Source organism: Trichoplusia ni, chromosome 8, assembly GCF_003590095.1.
Source record: "Trichoplusia ni isolate ovarian cell line Hi5 chromosome 8, tn1, whole genome shotgun sequence".
In the NCBI taxonomy this organism is placed as follows: Eukaryota; Metazoa; Arthropoda; class Insecta; order Lepidoptera; family Noctuidae; genus Trichoplusia; species Trichoplusia ni.
The window spans coordinates 10,930,740-10,958,117 of record NC_039485.1 but is presented as its reverse complement, the minus strand read 5'-3'; the positions used below and the strand labels follow the sequence as shown (position 1 = coordinate 10,958,117).

Genomic DNA, 27,378 nt, shown 5'->3' with positions numbered 1-27,378 from the left:
TGTAGTCGTAAAACAATTTCTAAAGGATTTACATACCTGTTATTTCATTTGTAAGATGTGGTAAAAAGCTTTCATTTTGAAGACTTAATTGCAGAGATTCTTTATTCATGCACACGAGCTTCATAATAATTAGTCATACAATTCTCTCTATATAGGGAGTTATAAAGTTGTTGCTGCAATCCATATTAAAAATTGAGAAATGTGTACCCACCCATGTAACGTGTATTTTAATTTTCTTAGTTTCCGTCTCAAACATACATAGTCAAGATATGCTAATTCCACACATCTTTTACTAAACTAAGCCTGTTACATCTCCATGGTTTGTTGAGATAGTGATTATCAAACGCAACTACAATAAATAATCCGTTGTATGTCTTCATATGCAAAATTCTATGTATTGCGTAGAGCATGAGTACTATGTGTCTATTGTTTCAAAACTGCATATTTAAAATATTAAAATAAAATAGAACTTTATAGCTGAATAAACCAGGCTCCACAATCTATCGTAAGATCGATATCAATACTCTTGTCACGAAATGTGTTTACTAACATTATAAATTGTCACAGGACTACGCTTATGGCATGGTATACCATTGACAAATATGTCGCGCAATAATATTTATGGTGTAAGTGAAAGTGGACATAATAATAGTCACGGACAACTATGGGGTGGTGGCGCAACATCCGCGTCGTTATGCTGTACCAGGTTTAGTAAAGACTGTCTTGTCTTCTGTGGGTCCTTGACTTTCAAGAAAATAAGAAAGCATTTAACACGCAATTATATACATAACTTTCAAATAAGATGGACCTTCCCTAACGAGACGGTTTTAGATTATTAAATATATTAGTCGTATCTCACCCTAGCCGAAGTATAAGCTTAAAAATCAAGTTAAACAATTATAATTAATTTAACAAACGAACTCTCTATCACTTCCTGTTTCACTAAGTATTGCTAATATATAATTGTTCTAGTGTAATTAACTGGGCTATGAATATTCAACTGTATTTGTTTTGCAAATCGACAAATTTGCAGAATGTACAAACGTTGGTTGTATTCATTAGCACACTTATCCTTTCCGCTTCCAATGATTAGACTAGTACTTAGCACTAACCTTTTTTACTAAGCAATATAAGATGCAAAATCCTAGGAAAGGAGTCAAACTGTTAAGTTGATGCTGTAAACTTTTGTTGCTAATTCAAGTTGCTCGACGTATGTTAAGTAATTGAGAAGTAAATACAAATTTATTATGGTTTGGGAATATCGAAACATTATCTCGAATTAAAAACTGGACGTTCGCAATTAATGTAATTGATTAAATCAAATAACTAAAAACTCTCATTTTATCCGTAGAATGTAGGTAAACGTTGATGTCAACAGATTTAACTGGAGGAATTAGCACACGAATAGGTCGCGACAGCTGCGCTGGTACTTGGTACTGTGAGGCAATCTAATTCAATTCGACTATAAAGCCTCGGGCGACGATACCCATTTGGAGAGTTCACGACCGTCACATCTTAGTGGCGCTAACACTCACTTTTATCCTTAACTGTTAATGTATTCAAGTTTGGCATTTATGCTATACATTTGTAAGTTGCAAAAGAACAGTTCATTCTCAATAAAACTGCAACTCTGTTATTTCAAGAATACTTAAAACGAATTGAGCTTCAATATAGATATACAGGGTACTAGAAATAGTAATATAAAATATGTAGCGGTACCAGCTCACCTCACTTAAGCAATTAATACTTGGTACTCTAACGGACGATGTTTGTTGCTGAGGTTTCCGACGATGTCTTTAAGAAATGAAAACTAAATAGAAGGCGTTATATTATATCCCGTTAAAACGATTAGTCTCAAGCACAAAACAAAGAAATTATGTTAACGATCAAGTTTTTCCGAGAGAGAGAGAGAGAGACGGATAAATTAAATTTTAATTGTTTATTGACAAAAAAAATGAAAATTGTTTTTATTGTGCTTACACGCGTTACTCGGCGTTACATGAACCAAAAATATTTGAAAAGCATGAAGTTATTTTCCGCTGCAGACAGTAGACCTCCTAAAAGAGTACGGCGCGGCGGCGTACTTAATATAGATATGCAATATAAGCATGCTTTCGAATACTGGCCCTACTTCCCGTTCAAAGGAATGTTTGCATCAAGGCGAGTTGGTGACAGGACTGATATGACGACTTCGATGATCGATCGCTGATACACTCCACTCATATGGATAAACACTTGAAAAAAACATCATTTAATTTCAAAGCACTAAGGTTGAATATCGTATGTCGATATTATCTATGACGTTGGTTAGACTGTACCAGATATTGGCATTGCCTTCATAACGTGGGAGTGTTTTAGTTTTAAAAACACTTCGGAATATAAACATTATTTCAATGCGTAGGTTTAAATACATAACCATATTATTACAAAATAGATTAAGAAATATTTCAAGGTCCAGAAGCTTTTTACGTTCGGTAATAGCAATAACAACCATAACAAGCGCTCTACCCAAAATAAGTTGTGTACTAGTCCTGCTGTACTAGCTCTTTTCTAGGTTTTCCTAACCTTATAAGTCAGTAGTATCTGTAAATGTCTGTAATACAGTTGAAATTATCTTGTGTAGAAAAGTATCCGTAATGCTTAACAAATAAGGTTTAGATGTCTCGAATAAAGACCCTAGCTTGTTTTCAAGATTCCTTATAAAAACATGCACAGCTGTTCGGGTTCAACGGACTCCATTCATTAGTTATGGAATTTTTAACCTTACATCTTTAACAATAAAGTTCACTTTTACGAATCGCCTCTACTTTCCTGTCATAGAAAATTACATTCCCGATTGTACAGGACTTCGCTTAATTGGATTTGAGATTCCTTGTTCGTAAAAGTAACAGAGCGGTCTTAGGCATAATATACCTTTGTTATTATGTAGGTACAAGCTTCGGCCTGGTTACATAGTAAATGGTAGCATTCCATTTCCAAGGTGAGCAGATTATGGTTTTATGTTCAGTACATTTACAATTCATAAAAATATATTATGTCATATCCTAGAATAGGCAAGCTACAACTATAACGAACTAGTCGTCACAAAAAGTACTGATTTATTACTGATCTATTTCAAATGTCAGTCTTAAGTAATTACAGCTAATTGGTCTGTTTATACTTTTGGAAACTGACAGAAGGTTTTTAAGTCGACAGTGATGTGACAATGAGGCTTTAATACAAAAAATACGCGTAATTACTCATAATTCACTGTGATTATTTCATATTTTGTGAAATTAAATGCTTTTAAATGGAATAATACCAGTTAAATGTTTAAATGAATGCCTATGTCGTATACCACCATACCTATCATTACATACCAATACGCTTTTACGAAATACTTCATATTCCCCACTAAAAACAATTCCAGTGACACAATGTAGAGTGAGCATATTTCTTTCAGCCGCACCTGTTTCCTGCCAGTAGGTAATGCATGTCGCATTGTCCTAGTTTTTGTCTTTTCCGTTGCTTTGTAAAGAGAGGTCGTTTTCTGAGTGATCTATTATATTCCCCCATGCAAGTGCACTCTGCACATGAGCTTGAATTCGTGAGAAAATTATTAGTTCCCAGAATTTATAGTAAAACAATTGCCGTCTGAATCCATTCTATTTACAGTTTCTACACTGTCAATGTGAAATTACTCAATATGGAAACTGTAATTCGCACAAAATGTATAAGCAATTTTTCTAAGGAACGTACTTTGGAAACAAATTGCTCCTTGTGAAACACTGATAGGTACTTAGCTGCAACTAACTGGTTCCGCTGAGCCGAACCCAACATAGTTGGGAAAAAGCTAGCTTGATGATGATGATGACTTATTTTTTAGGCAAGAACAATGGCATGGCTAGTGTTTGATACATATGACTAAATCTTACACACACACAAGCAGTTATCTTTATCCGCTAAATTGTAAATAATCCAGTACTGAATTTTCTAAGCCTTTCCATATTTCAAACAACCTGGTATTACCAAGTTTGTGCTGTAAAGTGTTTCAAGTCATCCGCTATATCTCCAAATGTAACATGTAGCCTAAATGCCAATCGCCCACTTGAGCCCATATTTGGCGTGTCTCGGGCACTGGTCAATTAAAAAAGGCTGTTTGAGATGCTGCGATTTATAAATACGGGGTATAATCCATATATAATACAAACTCTAAAGCTTAACAAAGAGTCCATCAGTATGGGTCATTCGCCTTTATTAACGTTCGTAATAAATTAATTCCCAACATTTCTTAACACTGTAATCTCACTGCTGAGACGATGAACATCTCTATAAAACCTCTTTTTTGATAAAAATAACAATCCTTAATAGAAAATCAATATACTAAATGATCAAAATTACTTACTAGTAAACAATATTGAACAATACTTTGCAAACTTCCGTTAGCATGTATAATTTTATTATTAGTCATTCAGCAATCCACGTTCTCCTTCGTTACACCCACCTCGGCCATTCACAGCCGTTGTCTAAGAACTCATTCAATTTCTTTCAACAATTTGTTAATTTCGAATGAAGAGCAAACCAAATATCGTAGGTCCACTTCAGAATAAATGATTATTTTATGACGTTGTACAGCCATATAAGTAGTTACAGGATAGTGTTTAAGTTAGTCAATTATTACGATCTTATTTGCCATTAAAAATAAACGAATGCGTTCAATTTTATACTGTAGAACAATATCATTCGAGAAATCTGTATGAAAGGTATTAAAACTGTTGAGTATAATATTAACTATAAATTATATCGATGCGTGTTCATGATTTCTAACTACAAAATAATTTCAATCATAATGTATGGCGTCTACACGTGTCTACCAATCAGCGGCCACAATTTCCAAGTTCAATGCCGCAGACATCAGCATCAACAAAACCGTGACTTGGCACCTCTTAACAAAAATGAAGAAAGGTTTCTGCTATATCATTGCATAGTTATGATACTATACAATAGATCGCGTATTAATCTGAGTGCTACTGACCCACAACAATATTGTTTGTGTGTATATGAACGTACTTTCAATCAATGCTTTAGATATAATTATTTGCACAGAAATCTTTTCTCGTCACGTAATTAGTACGCCGTGTAAAACATAACTTAATAAAGACGTGTTTTCACGGAGAAAATTTTAAAACTTTTTTATCTATTTACGATATAAACATGGCGAAGTCAAGCACAGCCTCTGGCGCAACGGTAGAGCGGATTATACGCTAGCGCAACCGGTAATTAACAAGGGTTTTCTGATCACACCGCTATATTTAGAACCAGTACTTGCTTTATCAATTAGCAAGCTTTCATTGCCGCATTCCGTTTTACTGTTTATAAAACTTAGACATGTTGGGAAGCCTAAGGAAAGTATTTTCCTCGCCATTTACTTTCCGATTTGAAGTGCCTACAAATTGCAATGCTTTAGCACGGAAACTAGAGCACTGTCGAACTATAAAATTGTCGATCACGTACATTCGGTGACACGAAAATCAACGAGAGTTTGTGGTCAATACCTGGCCCTGAATAATTTATCTGCTCGAAATTGTCACAATTGTTCTCACTCTCAAAACTCTTTACTTTATCTGACAATCCTTATTGAAAGTAACGAACCATTAAATGTATCCAAAGAAAGCTTTGTTTCAAAGCTTTCTTCTCTTAGTATGGTATTTGTTTATTGATAACATTTAAAGTATTTGAAAATGATACCATATATAATTCATTTCTCACTGAGCTGTACACATGATATGACAGCTTTTTTTGTAAATTTTTATTGATTGTATTTAACGAAAAATCTAGTATTTATTTAATCATTAGGTATGTACACACAAAAAGCAAAAAAACACAACATTACAAAATATTATGTCCAAAGGCTGCTTCTTTCTATAGCACCCGCGATAGGAGAAGTGGTGGTGATATTGGCAGTCAACAGTGTGTTAAGTTACTTATTTTAAAATGACCAAAGTCACTATGGAGAAAGCCTAAAAACTGCAAGTCTTCCGCCCATAAACATTAGCAACTGTTAATACATCTAAATACAAAAAATAAATAACTATCCTTACCACCATCTATTGTTGCTTATTTTGAGTAATACCTGACACAATTGTCATACGTCTGTGTGTAGGATGCAATAGTGAATTAAATTACTTAACTGCTTCTGTTGATCAATTACATTACCTAATTGACGCTTGTAATAAGCATTATAATTCGTGAGAAGTATTATGATTGCAATCCGTGCAAGCGAAACATATTAACGTCGTTGTTTGTTACTGTCATATAAATTTGAAACAAGTGAAATGAAATTTCGTACCGGTGACTTCGTTGCATGAAACTGAGGCAAAGAATGCATGTTTACGTTAGATATTTGTCAACATAGCATTATGTCACATTGAATGAGAATATTTACTACGTGATTGGTAGGTAGCCGCGACTATTCAGTTTTGTCATTGCCGCGACTAGAGTGTTATCGATTAATTGTTTCGGATTTTTTGTACAAGTTACGACTGCAGTATGTGTGTGTTTTACGCGAAGAACATTCGAATATCAATATCCTCTTTAATAATTAAGTGTCACCATAGAATAATGAAAGTCTATACCAGGTTTGAGCAAATGTCGCCTGATTATAATATTTACTTTTCAAAATAATGCTAATCAAATCTGACATAACGCAGTTGCAATTTTCAAAACACGTTTTTATACTCTCCAAAATGAATAAGATAACTTTGTTATATTTAAATGACGAGAGAAAAGACAAAAATATATTTTATGCATGTGAAAGCGCAGTGTGTAGTTGTCGGTAATATTGAATATAATAACTAACACATATAGTTTTCGTTATTTTAACAAAAGATTGAACTTATTTCTCTCGTTGCGTTGATGGAGGACTTCCTAGCCGGAGGAGAGCGCCAGACGCTTTGGTTCGCGCGCGTAGCAGTCTGCCCGATGAGCCGTAGCGCGGCGGTCTTGCCGCCACGCGCGCGTAACCTTAGCACCGCTTATGATTATAGTGCATTTTTGACAACATTTTTTTACGTCAGTTGTTAATTTCTTGTTGAAAGTGTAAAAAATTGTGAAGTTAAGTTCTAAAACTGGATTGATCGAAAGGTGTGAGTGACTATTGTAGTGTTGAGTGATGAATTAAGACGCCTACACGAATTTAAATTATTTGGTCATGTTGAGTTATTTTCGAAAGGAGTTAGTGCTTTAAATCGTTTTATTAGTTATTAAGTGTGTCGTGAAGCGGGAGATCATCCTGATGAAGCGGTCGACGTGGGTGGACGTGGAAACGGGCGGCCGCCTCGGCTGCAACGGCGAAATCTTCTGGAGCGAATGCGCCGAGTGCGATTGCGCTTACTGCAACCCAAACTACGTTTGCGTGTGTAGTGAAAAGGTATCTTAGTATGGATAAAACACAGTTATATTATTGCTGGCTCTATCAGAAATATGCTACTTGCAGTAGCAAACAATGCATAATAAATATTTTGAGCACTTAAAATATAATTAATTACTGATAAACTGAGGTTTAAACATCGTTATCTCTTTTCGTAACATACAAACATTTGCTAACACACAAACTCAAGGTCCGTCGACCTTTCCAGTCGTGTGAACTTTTATAAAACTAACTATAAAAATCTCAATACATATTTTGCAATACTGTGAGTATTTTGGATAGACTATAACATTTGACATACAAACCTGGCTGTTAATTATAATGGTCAGAGAGATAACCTACTTTCGTACGCATATAGAGAAATTATGTATTTGTATTGAGAAAACTATTGAGGCAAATCACCTTTAACACGATCTATGATGAGCTATAGATGAACGTTTCGCTTGTAACCGCTACCTGATGGAGTAGTATACAGCCTACTAACAATCTGACATGAGGAAATGGTCAATGAGTATTATTTTTTGTAAAAGTTATTGTTTATGATTCTTTAAGAATAACGGAATCAACTTTCGATTTCTGCATATCTACATTACTTTTCATTCTGGATATAAAATACGTATTAAACTTACAATTATTTTATAATTTTTCGCAGTGTTTGTTAGACGCTTCAGCAATCGTTTTTATAATAATGATATATCTATAATAATATTATTTATAAAATTATTTCTTGCTACTGAATAGTAAGTACACTGCATCGGTTTAAGTCAGAGCACGATAATTGCAGAGTTATTATTTAAAAGGTTACAAATACGACACATCTTAAAAAACGAGTGGGTTTGCCACTTGTCCAATCTGACCTCGGAAATTCCGAATTGTATCTATGAGAATAATAAAGAACCTGCACATGACTTTTGAAAATATACCAGTGTTCCCAAACGCCTTTATCATTATCGTGTGGGAGCTTAGTTCTTCGAATATCACCCTTCTACAGTTATAAAAAAGAAAGACTGAAATATCTTTAATAAAGGTGTATGTACTCGGACATTATTATTTCGGAGGATAAATTGTGTATCATAGGAAACTTGCTAAGAAAAAACCGTTGCAAATTCTGATCATGTCGGTCGTAGTCGCACGAATTATTTAACTCAATGAAGGCCTACTAGAAATATCTTGTTAAGTTCATCATATTACCTTGGTATTTATGTCGAGTTACTTCATTATTGAATAACCTTATAAGGAGCGCATACCAAATCAGATTTAACGAGGATTCTAAACATGGCTAGTGGTCCCATAAATACATAATGTGTCGCCTCTTTAACTTGTTATTACTTAAAACTCGGTGATTTTTGTGTATGTGAAGCCCTAGACAAAGATTTGGATGGTATAGTCTTTGAAAATGTAGCCGTACACAATGGCGCTTTACAATATAGGCGGAAAGTGAAACTCTAGAGGGTTTTTTCTTGGCCGCCACCGGCTTTGTTTCATGTGCACTCGTGAAACGAGCTATTTTACCCGTATGACGCCTGGGAAAAGCTTTTATGATATTGTTTATCGATTGGACGATAGTGTCGCTGGGAACTTGTTTGCTTCAATCTTTCCAGTGATTTACAATAGGCGCTGATGGTGCCGTAAGACCGGTGTTTCATTTTATTACGTACAATGCCGATTGCGGTTCTTTGTTCTCAGGAATGATATGGATCATTTATTGCACAGAGTTACTGCTATTTGTTTTACGTATTCCTACAGTAAATTCTGTAGTGTCTGTGTTGTGTGTACTCAATTGACAAAGTCGCACGCATAAATTGTTTTGAATGAAACCCCACTCTGATTTTTAATCGGTCAACTTTATCAGGATCATTACAATCGAAAATGCATATCAAATATAAAATAGTACGTATTTATTATTTGTCATCTCTCAGATATACAGTATGTAAATTATGTTTTTTATGAGTATTTTATATATGCATTTTAGTTACGAATGTGATTTATAAAGACTTGCATTTAGGACACCTTCCGGAAAGTTATGAAACGTTAAATTAAGTGTACCTTTAACTGGGGCGTGTCTCACAAATTAAAGTCACATGCCATTTCCGTATTTGGGAAGTAGTATATTGGGCTTTCGCTCAATATGCTCACATTTTACGCTTATAATATTCTATTTTACCCAAAAGTTTATTCACGCGAATTAACGTATTATACATATATTATAAATAAATAACTATGAATCCACTTCATGATAGTTTTTATAATAATGTATATTTAAATTATTTGCACTAAGACTAACACAGGAGTATAATCAATCTCAACAATTCATTGCTTATATTTGTTGACAATTGATGCCGCATTACTATGCTATGTTTTGAAATGCAGAAGTAGTGACAATTGTTTTATAATTTACTTGGTTTGAAGATGTAACTCTTGAGCAAGATGATTCAACGTGTGAGACCAAACAGCTATTTTATGACATCATTATATAACGCAAAGGTATTTTTATAGAAAATGTCAGTTATTTAGAAAAGAACCTAACGTGAACGATATTTAACAAAGAAGGCTAAAGATGAGAAAAAAGAAGTGTCATGGCTTCTTTCGCATAGTCGTGTCTAGTTAGTAAAATCATTTGAATTGTTACCCTAAGTGTATGTTATCAGATAAATGCCTAACGTATCATATTATTTATTTAACCAAATTAAACTAGTGGAAGCACTACACGACCTTAAGATTTCATTAAAATTTGATATACACAGATATCGACTGATTTTATATGCGAGAAAATTTAAGTGAAATTATAAAGGTCGTAAAATATTCCCCTCAACAGCTGATGAAGCAAATATCTTGTTTGTGACCGTTGCCGCGTTGTGGTGGTATATCACAGACTGGTTTCGGCGTCGGCGATGCCGTGTCTGGAAACGTCAAAACGGTACGCGCTAGCCGTTTTCTGATTTCTAATAACCACATTACCATATGATGGCCTTTCACGTTCTCTGTATTGGATAACTCACGCGATTTTGTATCAGCGAGATAAAGTCGTTACAAACATTTTGGTATTTCAATTTCTTTGATGACAATAATGTTATTAAAATAATTGCCTGTAGGTAAACCTTAATTAGACCAATGTAGACTGCACGATTTGTCCTGCCGTCATTAAATTGTATTATTTATATCGTCCAATCGAACTTTGCTATTGAATCATCGGTAAAAACTGAGCGTTATTAATGTTAGATTGTTATATATGTCAAACAAGGAAAGCTAAAGCAAACGCGCTTATTCGAAATTTAATATTAGTTTTCCTCGACTCAGTGTACTTCAGACGCGTATTTAATGATCTAAATACGAGTCTGACAATAACAAATTGCCTAAGAAGTGATTTTTATAGTGTTAAATAAGTAATATACACCACAATGTACACCATGCATAAAGGACTTAAATGTGCAGTGTTTTGTTTTTGGGTTACAATATAATGTGAAAGTATAAATTCGTAATGAATCGTATCCATGAATGAGTGCTGTCCACGTTTCTAGATCATTCCAATAAAATGCCGAATAATTTTGATCTGTGTACAACAATTTCGAAACTTTCTTTTATTTTTAATATCTGTATTACCGTAACGTTTATCGAACTTTGCATGTATAGTACCTAATTAACTAGTAAAAACGCGACCTCCTGCTTGAATAAGTGCCGAGCACAGCAAACAAAGAGCTGTTTAGCGTTCGCGAAGGCGCTAACTGCATGTTTGAGAAACAAACACGCATTACCATTAACACAGCATTGTAGATACGCCTTGGCTACCGGTGTTAGATGTGTTCTCAATGTTCTTTTAATGCACACATAATATATGTATAACTACGCATAAGTGCGTGGTAATAACATAAAAAAATGTATTTTATGACCCTACTGAGAACATTAGTCGTAATACTTACTGCGTCTGTCCTTCACATCACGAATATTAGTTTTCGTAAATCATTCATCACTAATTCGCGCTTGATCATAGTACCCGGCTTAAGACCTTGATAACATTTTAATTGCTTTATTAAATTCTTGGTTAAGTATGCAACATCCTTTTATGCTCTTCTAGTACCAAATTACTTGTTTACATAAGTAGGTACGTCAAATGTTTTACTCTTAGTGCAGGGCTACAATTTGCATTGCTTCCGCTGTGACACATGATAGCAAAATAATGTGCCTTGACCCTATTAGCTACGATATTACGCACCAAGTACTGTTTATGATTTCTAACGTCTCTAAGTTTGAAGCCTGTATTTCTTTGTTATAAATAGAAAGTCCAATGTACCTACCTATAAAATAATATTTCATTGCGTGATTATTAAATTCCTATTAAGTACACTGTTTATCAAATAGCGTGCGTTATAATTGTTAAGCATAAATCATTAACAAGCACGAAACGCGTTATTTGGTTTTCTTAAATATTGCATTTTGATTTTTGACCTTATTGAATCGTTGCGTAGCTTGTACTTCAATATTGTTCTTATATTTCCTGATTAATGTCCCACCTATTTCTGGAGATTGTTTTTGTTTACATGTGACCGGGCGTTGCCCTTTCAGGCGCACTTTACGAGAGAGCCAGCCCCAGTCTCCCTCCCATATGCCATCCGGCCGGGGTTCAACTTGTTTTAACTAGACCGTCAAGGATGCGGTCTGTGGTTAAAATTCTTTCTTACTTGCGTCTTTAGAAATATTCTGAGATTAAGTTCTTAATGGAGTTTTCTTTTCTTAGCCGTGATTTTTTAATACATTTGATAATAAGAAAATATGTTTAGTAGTTAAATTATGTTAGATTTTTTCCATTCTTCTATTGCTTAGCTGCTACAATACTTTCTTTTTTTTAATGGCTGCCGTTTCGTTTCCAATACTTACTGTTAAATTATGAGTTCGTTTTAAAAATCCTAATGCGAACCTTTCATGTCTTAGAGTAATTTCCATATTGTCTCGTTTCCTGTGAATCGATTTACTTTCAACAATTAAACAAATTATTCGTTTAGTACGCCTTGGTTTAATTGCAAAATACAATTTCTCAATAGTAACGGAATACGTTCGATTAAGTGAAAGTAAACTTATTCGACTTCTGGGTTACAACTTAACATTTGTAATTCAATAAACATTCATCTGTGGGCTATAATTTAAGGTCGTCAAACATTTTCACTTCATTAACTATATTATCTCATCATTATTTGTGGGGTAAACCCCATAAATTTCCCCCATTTCATAAGCAAGTCGTTTCCACAAAGAAAAGACAATAATGAAATGTTTTTGGTCGGATTCAAGATTCATCGGCCCACATTAAATCAATTTAAATACTCGTTCAGTACTTGCGCGATCAATAAATTTACCGTTAAGAGTTTATTGCGATCGTGCATGACGGCTTCGGTAAATTCTTTCTACCCGTCTGGTACAAGTGACATAAATCTGTACGGCATGGCATTAAACTCTAAACGTCTCAAGCCATAACTAACGCGTTACATGAGCTTACTAATGCTCTGACGATCTTCACAGAATCAATTTGATTGTTGTCACGGATCTAACGGGATTTCAGCCATACGTTGTTGCACCGCAACTTTTTACTCGTATAGTTGATAGCGCTATTTTCCTCGCAGTAATGTCGGAGGTATAACGGATATCATCGTCGGTCGCGGCCCCAACCATACCTTCACCACTAATGCACGCATCATGTTAGCGTTTAACACTAACCACTGAAAGCAACTAGAAGAATGACAAAACCATGTCTATCTTGTATCTTTCAATTGACCGTAGAAAGTAGCGTTTTGAGGACAGTCGTACTCATTTAATGTAGCCATCCGGAATTCCTCTTAGACAATCAAAATACAAAAATCATATAAAATTCTCTTTTTACGTATGTATATTTCACAATCAAAAGTATTTGAGATTTGATAAGAAGTTTCTTACACTTGACTTTTCTGTAACAATGTACTTACATACCTGTTAATCATAACATCTTAACTAACCATTACTATCAGCAAACATTTATCACAAACGAGTGGTTAAAACTTTCTTGTAGTTTCAGTACACTAACTATTACAGCTGTATATTTTTACTAACATGACATGCTTTATTAAAAATAATACCCAGTCTAGTTAGCTACTGCAAAAATAACAGTTACGCTATCTAACTACTGCGCGGTGACTTCGGTTTAAATAACCGTTTTTGCATAAACAACTGTAAATTAGAAAGATTGTTTCAATAAAGCGTGAAATAGGTTAGTCCTCTTGTAATTAATCCAAAAGATTCGGTCTTATTGCCGTGATTTCTATTTTTATAAATTCTTACTTTCATAATATTAGCCTATTTAATGGTCTATTTGATTTGGTCCAGCATTATTTATATATTTGTGTAATTTCGTTTATTTGGATTCTTTTTATACCTAACACTCAATATTTAGTATTTTATTACCAGTAATTGCCAAAGTATCGAAGTGAAATTTGCTTTTGATTTATCAATTCAATGCAGAATTAGATGTCAATGCCCTTTTTTTGGATGGCAATTCTGTTATCAACACCCAGGCACTGATTAAATATGCAAATGTAACATTACCTGAACTTGATTTTCAGACTATTTATAATATTAAACATGATCGGTCTTTTTCTTACCGAAAAATGTATTGCAGGTGATAAGTTTTAGGTCGTAGTTCAAATCATCTGTCTACTTCCTTTCCGTTATATGACGTAACTGTACTTCCGCACCATATCTCTATCCCATGATTTATGTATTTAGTTGCTACGTGATTATATATTTCATAGACGCGATTTGGAAATCGACATGGTATGATTCTTGTATAATAAACTTACTAAATAAGCTTACATTTGGCAAATGTCCCCATTCTATCAGATGTTATTTAATACATATAATTATAACTGTCGCTCTTCTAGAATGCCACCTAGATTTTTGTAATCAATTAATAATTGTAAAGTCGCGACATTTGACTCTACCTCGCTCAGTAGAGTGTTTCGATGCTCTGCTCGTTTGCTTTTTATTTTATTCAAATTCGAAGGTCGTCTGAATGTTAGTGTGCATGTTAAAGTTTCGAGTTTCTACGTTGTCCCACTTCCTGGCTCGTTTCCGCGAGACCGGTTGTTTTGATTGCTCCGTGATCGAGACTAACAAAAACATAGTCGCGGAAAACGGTATGAACGAAACTCCACATCCAGGTCAATCGAATACATTTTCGACAGCTTCGACCAATTAATCCATACCGTCCTCGATGCACACATGTTGAATAACCAGCACTGTTGTGAGCATACACAACAATTTCATTCTACGACACGAACTAATAAACGAATTAATAATTGCAATGAAATCAAAATATTTTTATTTTTGCTTTTTAAGGGGTATGTTGCTTTAAAGGGTAAGCATGACCGATGTTTGTTACTCTGTAAAGCAATATTAAATGTCATAAATTTGACATGACGTCAGATTAATCGTCATCATCGCTGTTTCAAACATGATTGTATAGAAGTGATTCTACTTTCACATTCTTGCTTTTTTCTCTACATACATTTAGAAAGAAATACCCACTGATGAATTCAGATTATAGCCTTGCTCAATAATCCCCGTTTTCTACGCCGATTGAAATCTGTTCTACTCTAGCAACTATTATCACAATGTGCTATGAATACAAATAACACTCCGACCTCATTACAAACCAACAGAGCTAACATATCAACCAATTTGTTATGATCGCTATTTGTCTTTCCAAACTACTGTCATTTATTTATCATTATGTACTCATCAGATCATGCTCGAACCCAAGATACGTGTGTATTGTCAATGAACGCAGCGCCTGTGTCATAAAGTTTTAAAGAACAATGTTACAATGACGTCATCAATGCCCACGGACCGATCAGAAAGTGACAGTGTAGTGACGAACAATAAAGTGTCTTTGACAGTCAAAATGGGGGTCTCAAGAGCAAACTCTAGGCCTGACTCGCCAAAAGTTAACGTGGAATTCAGGCCCAAACCTAACCCGCATCCGACTAGAGTGAAGAGCTATCATATGGGATGGGCTCAGGTCGTGGAAGAGCTCTCGTGGAAGCTAAGCACAGTGAGTTTTTATTGTTCAACGTGCTAAGATTTGTCCATTAATACAAAAAAGAAGTTACCTACTTGTATAATTTACAATTAATTTAGTAATTGTCTAAATCAAACCGTATTCCTATCAATTATTAACACGTAACTAACAAATATACAATTATTTCACTACTGATTTATACCTTTATGCAACGCCCTATTGAACTCGGTATTACCTATATGTCCATCAATTAATTCTATTGTTTTTAGTTTACTTACGAAACCTGATTAACGATTCACGCGACTATAATAATTAGTTGTAATATTTTTGCTAGCGTTTGTTTTGAAGTAACTTCTGTGATGTAATTTTATTCACTTCTCACTTTTCAAACTATAGCCATTACTGACGACCAAGGCTATCGAATCAAAGTCAAGAACTTTCAATGTGACACCTACGGAACATGTTTTCATTTCCAAAGCCTAGCGTGTTTACATAAAACCTAATCTGTATGTCCTACGTAGAGAGGTTCCTGTATAATAATACATGTAATTACTTGTAATCTTATATCGTGTGACGCTGAAATTGTATGCTACCTACCTGTGGAACGCTAACACAATGCGGATATTCATGTTAGCGACCGTCGCTTGTGATAATCCCACACGCAGATGTTTTCCTGTCACTGTGGCCACTGATATTTGATAACTTTTATTTAAAATACTTTAGTCAGACATTACTATCCGTAGTGACGTAGTGAGCCATGGTCGTGGGTGCGTGGTCAATCCTTCTCTACATGGAAGGGACCTGTGTCCAGAAGTGAGACTTTTATTTAGGTTTTAGTCAATTACTCTTAAAAAAATGACCAAAAATGAGGAAGGTGGAGACTTATCTATCACAGAGGGTGAGTATTGAGACTAGTGAAAAGAATTGGGTATATCTATAATAACAACAGAAAAAAATATGAATTCCCCGTAAATTTACACTAGATCCATATAAAAGTGATTACAGTAACGGTTTGCGTAACGGGAGAACGTTCCAGTTACTCCATGCTTGCGCAACTGTTGTTCCTGGGAGTTTATTGAGAAAACCGTGTCTCACGTTACAACCTACCCATGTACCTACACGTCTCATGGTGTGTCTTCAAATACGTCGACGACAAATAAGTTTTCAGCTTCTGTGACTGTCACACAAAACAAAAATATAAAAATTATTTAAAATTAATTGTTGAGTTATTATTTTATGTCGTAGATAATGCACCTTATTCTAAACTGGTTTACCACAAATAAAATTGAAATAAAATGTACCTTGTTATTATGCGAACGGTTTGCCGAAACCAGTCTTATGTGTCATTAAAATGACTAATTATCTCGATTGTCTATATTTCTAATCCTTCTATAGATAGTACATGTTTAATAATGTAAAAGCTTCTCTCTGTTAATAATAAAATGAACTTGTCACCTTGTCATTAATTTCATATTAGGTTAGTTTTCTGTGTAGTCGTTAATTAAATGTAAATTAACTTAAGCAAATAACAGACACATAAACATTGTAGATGCATATGCAAATATATGCATGTATATTACTGATGTTAGATTTCATGATTATGTAAGTTCGAACCAAATTACTTCACTTTTTGCTTTCGTCAACCATGATTGTTACATCTTGCGGAAATGAAACACAATATTTTATGCATAAAATTGCATATATTGCGACATATAAATGAGTCTACGATGAGTTAACACTCCTTATTTGTGGCAAAAATAATATTCCATGCAATCGCTTATTATGAATCCTTTCCCTTGACACCTTACATTACATTAAAACAATATAAATAAAATGATTTCGCTTGAGACACAAAAAAAAACCAACTCGCAACAAAAATAAGAAACAAAAAATACAGAGGATAATAAAATAAAATAAGTTTTAAATGCCAACCGCTTTTTATTGTGCTTCTATTTATAAACTTCACAAGGTGGCGCTGCAAGTTAAACAACGTTTGATTTAAAACGGAAATATGAATAAATAGAAAGAAGATTAATTAATATTAAAAAGAAAAACAAGAAATTTTGTATCATTTTTAAAGTACGAGTAAGTTGAACCACTAATTCATCGCATGAATCACAGCGTACAACTCACGCGCAGCCGCGGCGCGCCAATTGAACGCATAATATGGTCAATCAGTTCAAGTGCATTTACTGTCGAGGGTCATGGATTAATAAAGCCGCCATATTTCCATGTTCCACTAAATGATGTTACTTTATGTATAAGTAAATGTGGAAAACAAATCGAATTTCATCCCTAGATTAGGGCTATTTGTTTCGACTAATCATGAAATAACATTTAATTTGTTCATTTTTAGTTATACTTTAAGTTGATATGATATTTATTATTTACACGTAATTGTAAACTTTCTTTTAATAATTCGTTACCTTATAATATAACTAACATCGATAATAAATAATATATTTTATTGTCAATAAAAACGAAATGTCACGTAACGCTTTGCATTTATAAATCAAACTAAACAAATTTCACTAACCAAGCACGTGCGCAAACTTGTGTCCTACCATAAACAAAAGAAGTACACAGATGGTCCTCACCAGGAAAAAAAAGAAAACAATGAATCTGGACTGGAATATTTCAAATCAATAGCGAGTAATACAAAGAGGTAGAGAGAGACCCTTAGAACTACGAAGATGTTGGCAGGTGGTGGTGGCTTACAAACACTAACGTACGGCGTGTAGATATACACGCACACAGACACAAGTTCATACAACGTGCTTGGTGTAGTGATGCCTGGCGCACGTAACTGCACGTCGCCCTTTACAAATAGTCACAACGAACGAAAAATTGCTCTACTTCACAAATATGATTCTTTAATTGATGGTTTATCGAGAATAAAATAACATTATATCGTACAGAGATAAAAATTATACTTATTAACAAAGAGCCTTAAAAAGAATGATTAATTTTAAGGAAGAAAAATCGCTTTAAAAGCTTCCAAAAATTAAGTTTATCTATATCTAGGAATTATGTAACTTCAAAGATTTAATTAATATGAAATGCTTCTAGTTTTTTGTAATAAGTTAAACCATGGCTTAACTATATTAAAAAGTAAGTAAATGTTAATATTAATAAAAATATGTGTGGTCCTTTAAATGTAATAATTTTCTTAATAAAATTAAACACTATCATTAGTTAACTTTCAAAACCATTTACTAGCTGTTCCCGTCCCCTTATATTTCCTTATTATCAAGTCTTAAAATAGTAATACAGAATGCTCCAAATCGCAAGATTGGTTTTCCGGCGGAAATTAACAACTAGCAACTATTTTTCTTTTATATTAATGATTATAAAAACGTAAATCAAAGACTAAACGACTACTCGAACAGCTTGTTAACGATGCCCCTTTACCGTCGTTAAATAAAGTAGAGCATCTACCGTGCCAGTTTAACTGCACAAAAGTGGAGGCAACAACTTTTTTTTACGGTCCCAACGTATTCCCGCGGCCCCTTCTCATCCCGGCCCAGTGCCATCAGTTCCTTATTCTTACACACATTTAACAGACACCATGTGCTCGGGTTTGGCTTGTAACAAGCTGATTACGCTAAAATTTAGTTTTCAAAAGACTTTGCCTACAATCTGGACCGATTTATGAGTTACTTAAGTGAACCTGTGTTATTTCTTGTGTTAATAGGCCGATATAAAGAATGGAAACGTTGAACGTTGTGCTTAAAACTGGATACAAAATTGTTAAAGATTTTTCTGAACAACACAAACACGTAAGTTTATGAATTAATGTCGAATGTATTAAAATAAAATATTCTGCTCGCCGTTATTTAACGTCCTGTTGTTGGCCAACCAAATCTCCAGAGTCCTGGCACACTGAATATATAATCAGTGTAACTTATTTAAAATTCATCCGTTCAAAGAAAATATGGCCCAAATATACGAACAAACATTTCGAATTTATGGTTACAAAAAATATTTTTAAGGCGTCAAAGTAAACCTTTGCTTCTAGTAATGTGTCATTTAAAAACTTGAACTGTCATATAAAAACCAACAATAAAATGCCAAAAAGTAACGTACCCGTGTATTTTACAAAACACTATACAACAAATCTGAGAAAAATTACTAACAGAGTTATTTACACTTACTAAACAACCTGTTAATTTATTAAATTATGGAATTCCAGTGTTTTATGGAGCTTTCGCAGGTACTTTCTTGCATATTCGAGTAGTTATTACCTATTGTAAACAAATCGATTTTAACAACTAGTCATTATTTAGCAATGTATTAAGTTTATGTGTAAGTGTTGGAAATGTTCACCATTTATGTAGTTTTACGTCTGCATTATGTACGACCTAATAGGTTCCTTTAGTAGGAATTTTGTAATTAAACAGGAACGCACGGTAATTTTACAGTTACACTAACAGTAGATGGAATAGCTTTACTTTTGTCGCTAAATCTTAGCTTTAATCATATTACTTTTGTGTTAATTTGTATTTATTAATTTTCTTATGATTTTTTTGTCCATTTTTTAATCTTAAGTAAATGATACCGAGACAGGTAAAGATTATTACCAGAATGCTGTTTATTAAATTCAAATATTCAGACAGTTACTGAATTCATGCAATGAATTAGGTATTAATAGTATCCAAACATATTAGCTCTAGGATACATAAGTCTTCGAACTATCCAGTTTTCAACTGATGAAAAAAGTTAGAAACTTGTGGTAGCTGAAAATGTTGAACGTGATTTTTAATACCAACAAAGTATCAAACTGTATAAATCAAAGTGTTACGATAAAACATGGAATGTGTTGTACAGATGGAGACATCGGGTGGGTCTGAGAGTTCAGGCGGCGAAGATGCGGAGGCGCGGCGGCTGCGGCGGGGGCACGTGCTGGCCGAGCTCATGCAGACGGAGCGGGTCTACGTGCAGGAGCTCGGCTCCATACTCAACGTGAGTAGCCCTACTCTCATGTAACTCAAATAAACTACTGATTTGTGTAAAACAGCCGAGTCTCCACATTCAATAATGCACATCTACCAAAAGGAAAAAGGATATCTCTCATTTGATTGAAACGGATGGCCACACATTTAGTCGCGTCATATGCCAGAATGTCTATAAATAGAAGTCCGTTAACCTGTGTAAAACGCTTTTTTGTACAAGAAACGAAAGCAAATTCTTTTCCATATAATATGCTGCTAAAATTGAACACCACAGTCCACTTGAACTTTCAGTCTACGTGTTTTTCATGTTTGGCAGAATTAATACCTATCATGTTCTAATCTAGTCTTATATGAAATCTAAGGTTACTTAGTTTGCATGAAGTAACATGCATGAATACGTTCTCATTTTCTTCCCAGCATTGTCAAAACATTATACGAACTATATTACTTCCTGTTCAAGAATAATAAGAGGCGAAGCAAATTGTTACAAACGATTTGAATGTTATTTAGATCAGATCGTTTTTCTGTTACGGAAGATTAGTTCCAATAAAACACATGCATATCTCCATGCCATCGCCGCGCTCTGAAAAACAAATGTGCCACTACCATGTATGTAATGCGTGCACTAGTTGTCTATGTCCCGGCAGCCGCTCTCGGGCCAGCAGGCTCAGTACGTCTAATCTAGTGCATTGGATGTACCGCACGCAACCGACTGCGTCAGCCCCTCGAGCGGAACGCAATGCATGGTACTCATTCGCAAACTGCACGCCAGTGCAGGCTCTCGGTCGCTTGTTACACTTCGCCACGCGTTGCACCATGAAATATGGAAAATACGACCTCCATAAGTCTTCCGCGAATATTAGCGTCGGCACTTCCTATTCGTGGTATTACAAAAAAAACGACAACCCCACCACGCGAAAGAAGAAAGGTCTGACTAGAGCCGCATCTGACTCTACACTCTTCAGCGACTACACAAATCAAATTCCTTTGTTTGAAAGAGGAAAGCTCCGCAATAAAAAGTGCAGGAAGTCTGTGAGTGATGTGGGAAAAAATAGCCGTGTCAAATATAACCCGCGCAATATTAAACCGGTGCATATGGAGCCGTTTACTGGCAACTTCTTTTACGGGAAACCCCTACCTGGGTATGAATACATACAAAAAAGTGAGGAAAAAATAACTTACTTGCCGGATTCCGATGCGGTCACTGCCTCTGAAGACACTACTGCCGAGTCGCTCACCACTACGGCGCCTACAGTTCTCGATGTTCCAGAATTAGTGAAGAATCCATTGTACGGGTGTCTCGAGGTGGATCTTTCATCATCACCGGAATATTTATCTGGTTCCGTAATATCTAAGGACTCTCAGCTCAAATCTTCTAGTTGTACTGAACTTAGAAATACGATGGGTAGTAGTAGCAAAGATTCAGAAGATATTTTAACAAGTATCCTCAAGGATTACAAAAGAATAATGAAAGAGTGGAACATTACTATAAAAGATCATTGTTCATCAGTTTCTCATTGTACAGATAGTAAAAGAGGCTCAACAATGTGTCGAAGAAGTAACACTGATAGCTATGTGCGAAGTCTTCACTCCACCTTATCTTGTCGCAAGCCAAGCAAATGTCTTAAATCTTCAAGCAATCATAATAATCACTACAGTTACGCGTATGCTTCGCGAAATGATAACAAATCTAACCACAATGCTTATGATGAAAGAAAAACACAAAGTCTGAATCGCAATCACACATTTGGAAACTGGTCAGCGACTCTGAAAAACTTGAAGAAGAAGTCAAAGTTTTGGAAAATTAATCACAGTTTGTCACCTTCGGAATGTAAATGTCTTGAGGCTATTTATAAAGACTATGATAGACGCTTGCAGGACTGGTGTGATACTATAAGCCATTGCTCATCACTTTTAAACTCGGTATTTAGATAAAATAAGTGCCTAAGATAACCTTTTCAATTGGAAATTGGATATAATTTGTTTATTTTGCTTTCAGGGTTATAAGGAAGAAATTGAAAAACCAGAAAACCAACACTTGCTACCGGCAGCTCTCGTGGGACAGGCTGACGTGCTGTTTGGCAACCTACACGAACTTTTTACATTCCACCAGGACATATTTCTAAAGGATTTAGAAAAATCTATTTCAGCGACGGAACTCGTTGCCTTGTGTTTTGTTGAAAAGGTATGCTTATCTTTAAATCTATTACATTATTTATGTTTTAATCATACAATTTAACTTGTAACGTCCGTGTTTAAAATTGTAAGACCTTCGTCACGCCAGTTTCCTGTGTTGCTAAATCCCCGCTCAGTAAAATGAACGTACAACGTTCCGCTTCCTTCAACCTTTCCGTTTCCCAGTGCTGATAAGACATAAGAAAGGGTTATCCACAAAAATGACCAGTAAATTTTAAAGGTAGGTAATGTCTATAACATTGCATTGGTCCTCAGAGGGAGACGTTCTTCCGGCTGTACAGCTACTACTGCCAGAACATCCCGCGCTCGGAGCGGCTGCGCGAGACGCTGGTGGACACGCACCTGTTCCTGCAGGCGTGCCAGCTGCGCCTCGGACACAAGCTGCCGCTCGCCGCCTACCTGCTCAAGCCTGTGCAGCGGATCACCAAGTACCAGCTACTACTTAAGGTAACATACAAACATTTCTATTATTGTGCCCAAATTTAATCATGGATCAGGTTTTTACAGTAAGGATGGCGGCATTGTAGTTACAACAAAACACACAATTTACTTTCAAATCTAAGGCACTTAATCAAAGTAAAAGTCGGCCGACAAAGTACTTTTTCCGTAAATCACATTATCAATTTTGTAATTGCTCGCAACTGTAACCAATTTTTGGTGTAGGTAGAACATTGATATCGTTCTGACGTAATACGTAATGCGTAAATATTAGCAATATGTTAAATTATCAATATAATTAGCAATTTGTTTTTTCTACTTCTGTCATTCTACGAATAACATTCATGTGTTCAATTTATTTTCAAAGTAAGTTAAACAATGGTGGAAACTACATCATATATAAACTGTTTACAGGATCTACTAAGATACAGCGAATGCGGGTCCATGACAACGGGTCTTCAGCAAGCATTAGACTGTATGCTCGTTGTATTAAAGTGTGTCAACGACTCCATGCATCAAATAGCAATCACCGGCGTCCCAGTGAGTCTTGTATTTATTAAAAAGCCGTTTCAAGACAACACTCGTGTCTAGTTGTGGCCATGTGTTGAATATTTCAGATGATTAAATAGACAACTATAATACTGATTGCACGGCACAAACCGATCTTTAAGGTCTGAATAATGCTTTTTTTTAGCATTGTTCATTCAGAAACTACTGTTCCTGTATGACATTCTTTTGACCTCTTATTCTCTTTTGTTCTATCCCTTTTGTTTATATAAGTATGCATGGATGACTTATACAGTCAGACGATCTTCCTTATTTAACAAATTGTTGACTCAGACAGGTTATTGACTGCACCATAAAATATTGTTGTTTGACTTTCACATCCTTTTTAAAATTGTTGAAAATAATCTTAGCGAACAAAATCGAAGATGTTTTAAGTATTTTATATTGTTTTTGCAGTTGGACTTAAGTCAACAAGGTGAGCTGCTGATGCAGGGCTCGTTCCTAGTGGTGTCAGAGAACAAGCGCGACCTCCGGCTCAGGATACGGCCGCGGCGACGTCACATATTCCTGTACGAAAAGTCCATGCTGTTCTGCAAGCCGGCCACCAAGAACAGTCACAATAAAGCTACCTATCACTTCAAACACGATCTACAGGTACCTATCAGTCATAGAACACTCGCTGTACTATTTTATGGCCTCTTATCGGTCTACACATTTTAGTTTTCTAATTGCAGGTGAGAGATGAATGAGTAATTGTTGCTACACAAGTACACAAAATATTGCTAACGGATTTGAGTAAATACTTATAACTGTACCAACACGTCCTGAACGATACAGAAAATAGCGAAACAATTCCAACAGTATTAACATCGGAACTGGATGTATTATCATTGTGTATGTTCACAGATGTCACAAATCGGCCTGACGGAGTCCGTGAAGGGCGACCCGCGCAAGTTCGAGGTGTGGCGCCAGGGCCGCGCCGAGGTCCACACGCTGACGGCCGCCAGCGCGGAGGTCAAGCGCGCCTGGGTCGAGCGCGTCAAGCGGGTGCTGCTCGACCAGCTCAACGAGCTCAAGGGCGAGCGGGTGCGCCAGTACGGCGCGCAACACAGGTAGCGCCCAGACACAAGCCAATATCTCTGCAACACGGCATTTCATACTGCCTAATTAATTATGTTAAATGATGGCACAGAACGCTAATCCAAACGAGTTCGTGGGACCTGGGCCCGCCGGGCAGCCAGCCGCCGAAGGCCGCGGGCGGCGGCGCGGCGGCGGCCCGCGCGGCCTCCGTGGACGCGCACGACGAGCCCTGCTGGTCCACCGACCCCTCCGACGACGATGACGACGAGCCCGAACACCCGCCGGTATGTACACACACCGGACACTAAGCCCGCAGACGAACTCTTCAGGATTCATCTTAAGAGTCTATAACATTTGCCCAAGAATCCTTATCGACCAATATTATGTTGTGTACAAACTAAAATCACTTATTAATCTATTTGTATAAGTAATCAGTAATTTTTATGTCTAAATCTGGTCGTTGAAAATGTTGTCTTGTCTATTCATGTTACCAGTTTTCAGAGTAAATGTCAGTTATGTATGTCCTCTCCAGTAACGTCTACTAACATAGGACTGTAGTGTTACGCTTACTGTCGGGGTAGCTTTACTAAAACGTGGGTCTTTAAAATTAATGCCAACTAATTTTGGGTTTGCAGTGTTGAGTGAAGTGAAACCCACTCGTTTATGTAAGTGTAAAGTGTATTTTTAAAGGAATGCGGGCTGAATAGTCACGGGTAGCGCATGACAACGCTGGCAACCCCATGCACATGATGCTTCCCGATAACATTAATCTAAATTAAGGATACGGGATAACAAGTTTTGCTCGGTGGTAGAAAAATATCTGAATCGTCTCAGAATTTGTAGTATCTGCTTATAGATATAGTCGTGTAAATGATGTAAATACTACAAATTCTTGATACACGATAAAAATCTTAAGGTCCTACCCTAGTCCAATAGGATTCACGCCCTCACAGCATAAAAGTTAAGTTAGCCATCATCGCTTTTTAGTTCCTTTTCAATGATTTAGCGACACTAGCACAAAAATCGTACGAATATAGTTTATGCACGGTCCACGTGGCACTACCAGATACCAAATATTTATGCTCATTGAAGAAGAGGTATATGATGGGCCCTATAAGGGACGCCATGTTGTGGGACGATGTGTAAAGCAAATGGCCGCCATGCTCTAAGTTGTGTTGTTCAACAGGTGACGGAGGCCGTGGGTCTCAACGGTACCATCCACAGAATGGTTCAGTTCTTTTCAGTGGCGGGCTCGGCACAAGCCACATCCACGTTTTACGTGTCACAGTACTGAATATAATAAATGTTTGCGAGCATACAGCCAGTAGTGGCTTTGTACATAATGAAAAAGAGACTGAGTTCATATCCAAAGTTTAAAGTATCTAACCAAAGAGAACGTGGATATTTCGGTCGTATTCGCTGAACATTAACTATCGTGTAAGTCATGTTTTGTTTGTTATGTCACTCATTGTCAGTGTGCTTATTGGTTTTATGTTAAATTATGCGCTTGCTTCGATTAAATGTTATACATCGATGTTGATTATTTTGATCTTTGTATTTCAATATCATAAAACATTAGCGACAACACACTGTATATTATGTAATACATACTACCTACTATTTATATCCTTCTTATAATATATGTCACGTTACTATATTATCTATAAGTACTTATTTAAGTTTTAAATTATTTCGCTTTAGTTCAATTATAATATTGTCTACACAACTTGATATCCAAGGCTATATGAATTAAGTTGATAAGAAACAGAGACACTAAAATATTCCATTATCTTCCAATCTTCTAGTTTATCTTTAGATCTTATTTCAAATAAATATTAGCCTTATGAAGACAACAAAACTGATATATAGCGTATTTGGACACAGCTGAGCACGGCATCACAGCTTGCATCATTCACAGACCACTGCTTTGGACGTGCAATTTAACAGCTTTTGATTGTATCTAATGTTTGTTTATTTCAGTGTGACGCAAATCGTTTACAGTTATACTCAATTTTATGATAACTAGCACTCACTACACTTTGGACTCATGGACAACGTATTTATTAATACCTGCGTATTTCATAATATGGATTATTTATCGAAACTATACTTATTAAAATATACTTTATGTTATGTACTTACTTAATGTCTTATGTATTAATTAAAGCAAAAAAAATATTCATCTTCTTACGTATCTATATGTGTATTTGACTGTGATCTACATCGTACTCAACGATCTGTTATAATTGTTTAGATAATATAAGTAATTAATTAATAATTATGTGTTCTATAAAATGCTTTACTAAATGCATGATCTGGTCAAACGCTAAACAAATCAGTATTTGGAGAAAATACACAGAGGAAACTTTGTGTATGTCTTACTTCAAAATTAATGTGCATGTATGTGTCTCGAGGGCGTAGTCAAATTCAAGTCAAACATTTAACAACTTTATCAATCGAATAATTAAATAAACAAAAATTATAATATCCTTCTTTTTAAATATCTAGAAACAAAAATAGTATGCCCATAACAGATACATTATTAAAATAATAATGTTATATAGTGCCGTCCATAGATATAGGATAAAATTGATAGGATTGAATTCCTTTAAACAATGATATTTAACATTCACAAAGCACAAAAAATCTTATTTACTTTTAAAATGTATGATAATTTGCATTTTATACATCACATATTTTGTACAAAGAATATGAAACCAAACAAATTATTTGTTGGTGCTAAAGTGATAAAAAAATAA

The 27,378-nt window shown here is 35.4% G+C and overlaps 1 protein-coding gene across 13 annotated transcripts in view; it reads left to right on the top strand.

Annotated features, from left to right (window-relative positions):
• Positions 1-27,378, top strand: part of LOC113496810 (guanine nucleotide exchange factor DBS-like) — a 71,355-nt gene that overhangs the window by 39,862 nt on the left and 4,115 nt on the right. For 11 of the 13 annotated variants that reach the window (XM_026876148.1, XM_026876156.1, XM_026876155.1 and 8 more), the window contains exons 12-18: positions 20,274-20,408; positions 22,398-22,583; positions 22,850-23,041; positions 23,447-23,572; positions 23,996-24,193; positions 24,446-24,651; positions 24,732-24,903. In XM_026876148.1, coding sequence (XP_026731949.1) covers positions 20,274-20,408; positions 22,398-22,583; positions 22,850-23,041; positions 23,447-23,572; positions 23,996-24,193; positions 24,446-24,651; positions 24,732-24,903 — 1,215 coding nt within the window. Of the gene's footprint in view, positions 1-20,273; positions 20,409-22,397; positions 22,584-22,849; positions 23,042-23,446; positions 23,573-23,995; positions 24,194-24,445; positions 24,652-24,731; positions 24,904-25,805; positions 26,715-27,378 lie in introns of those variants that run through there. The other 2 variants (XR_003400846.1, XM_026876158.1) reach the window with 2 other exon arrangements.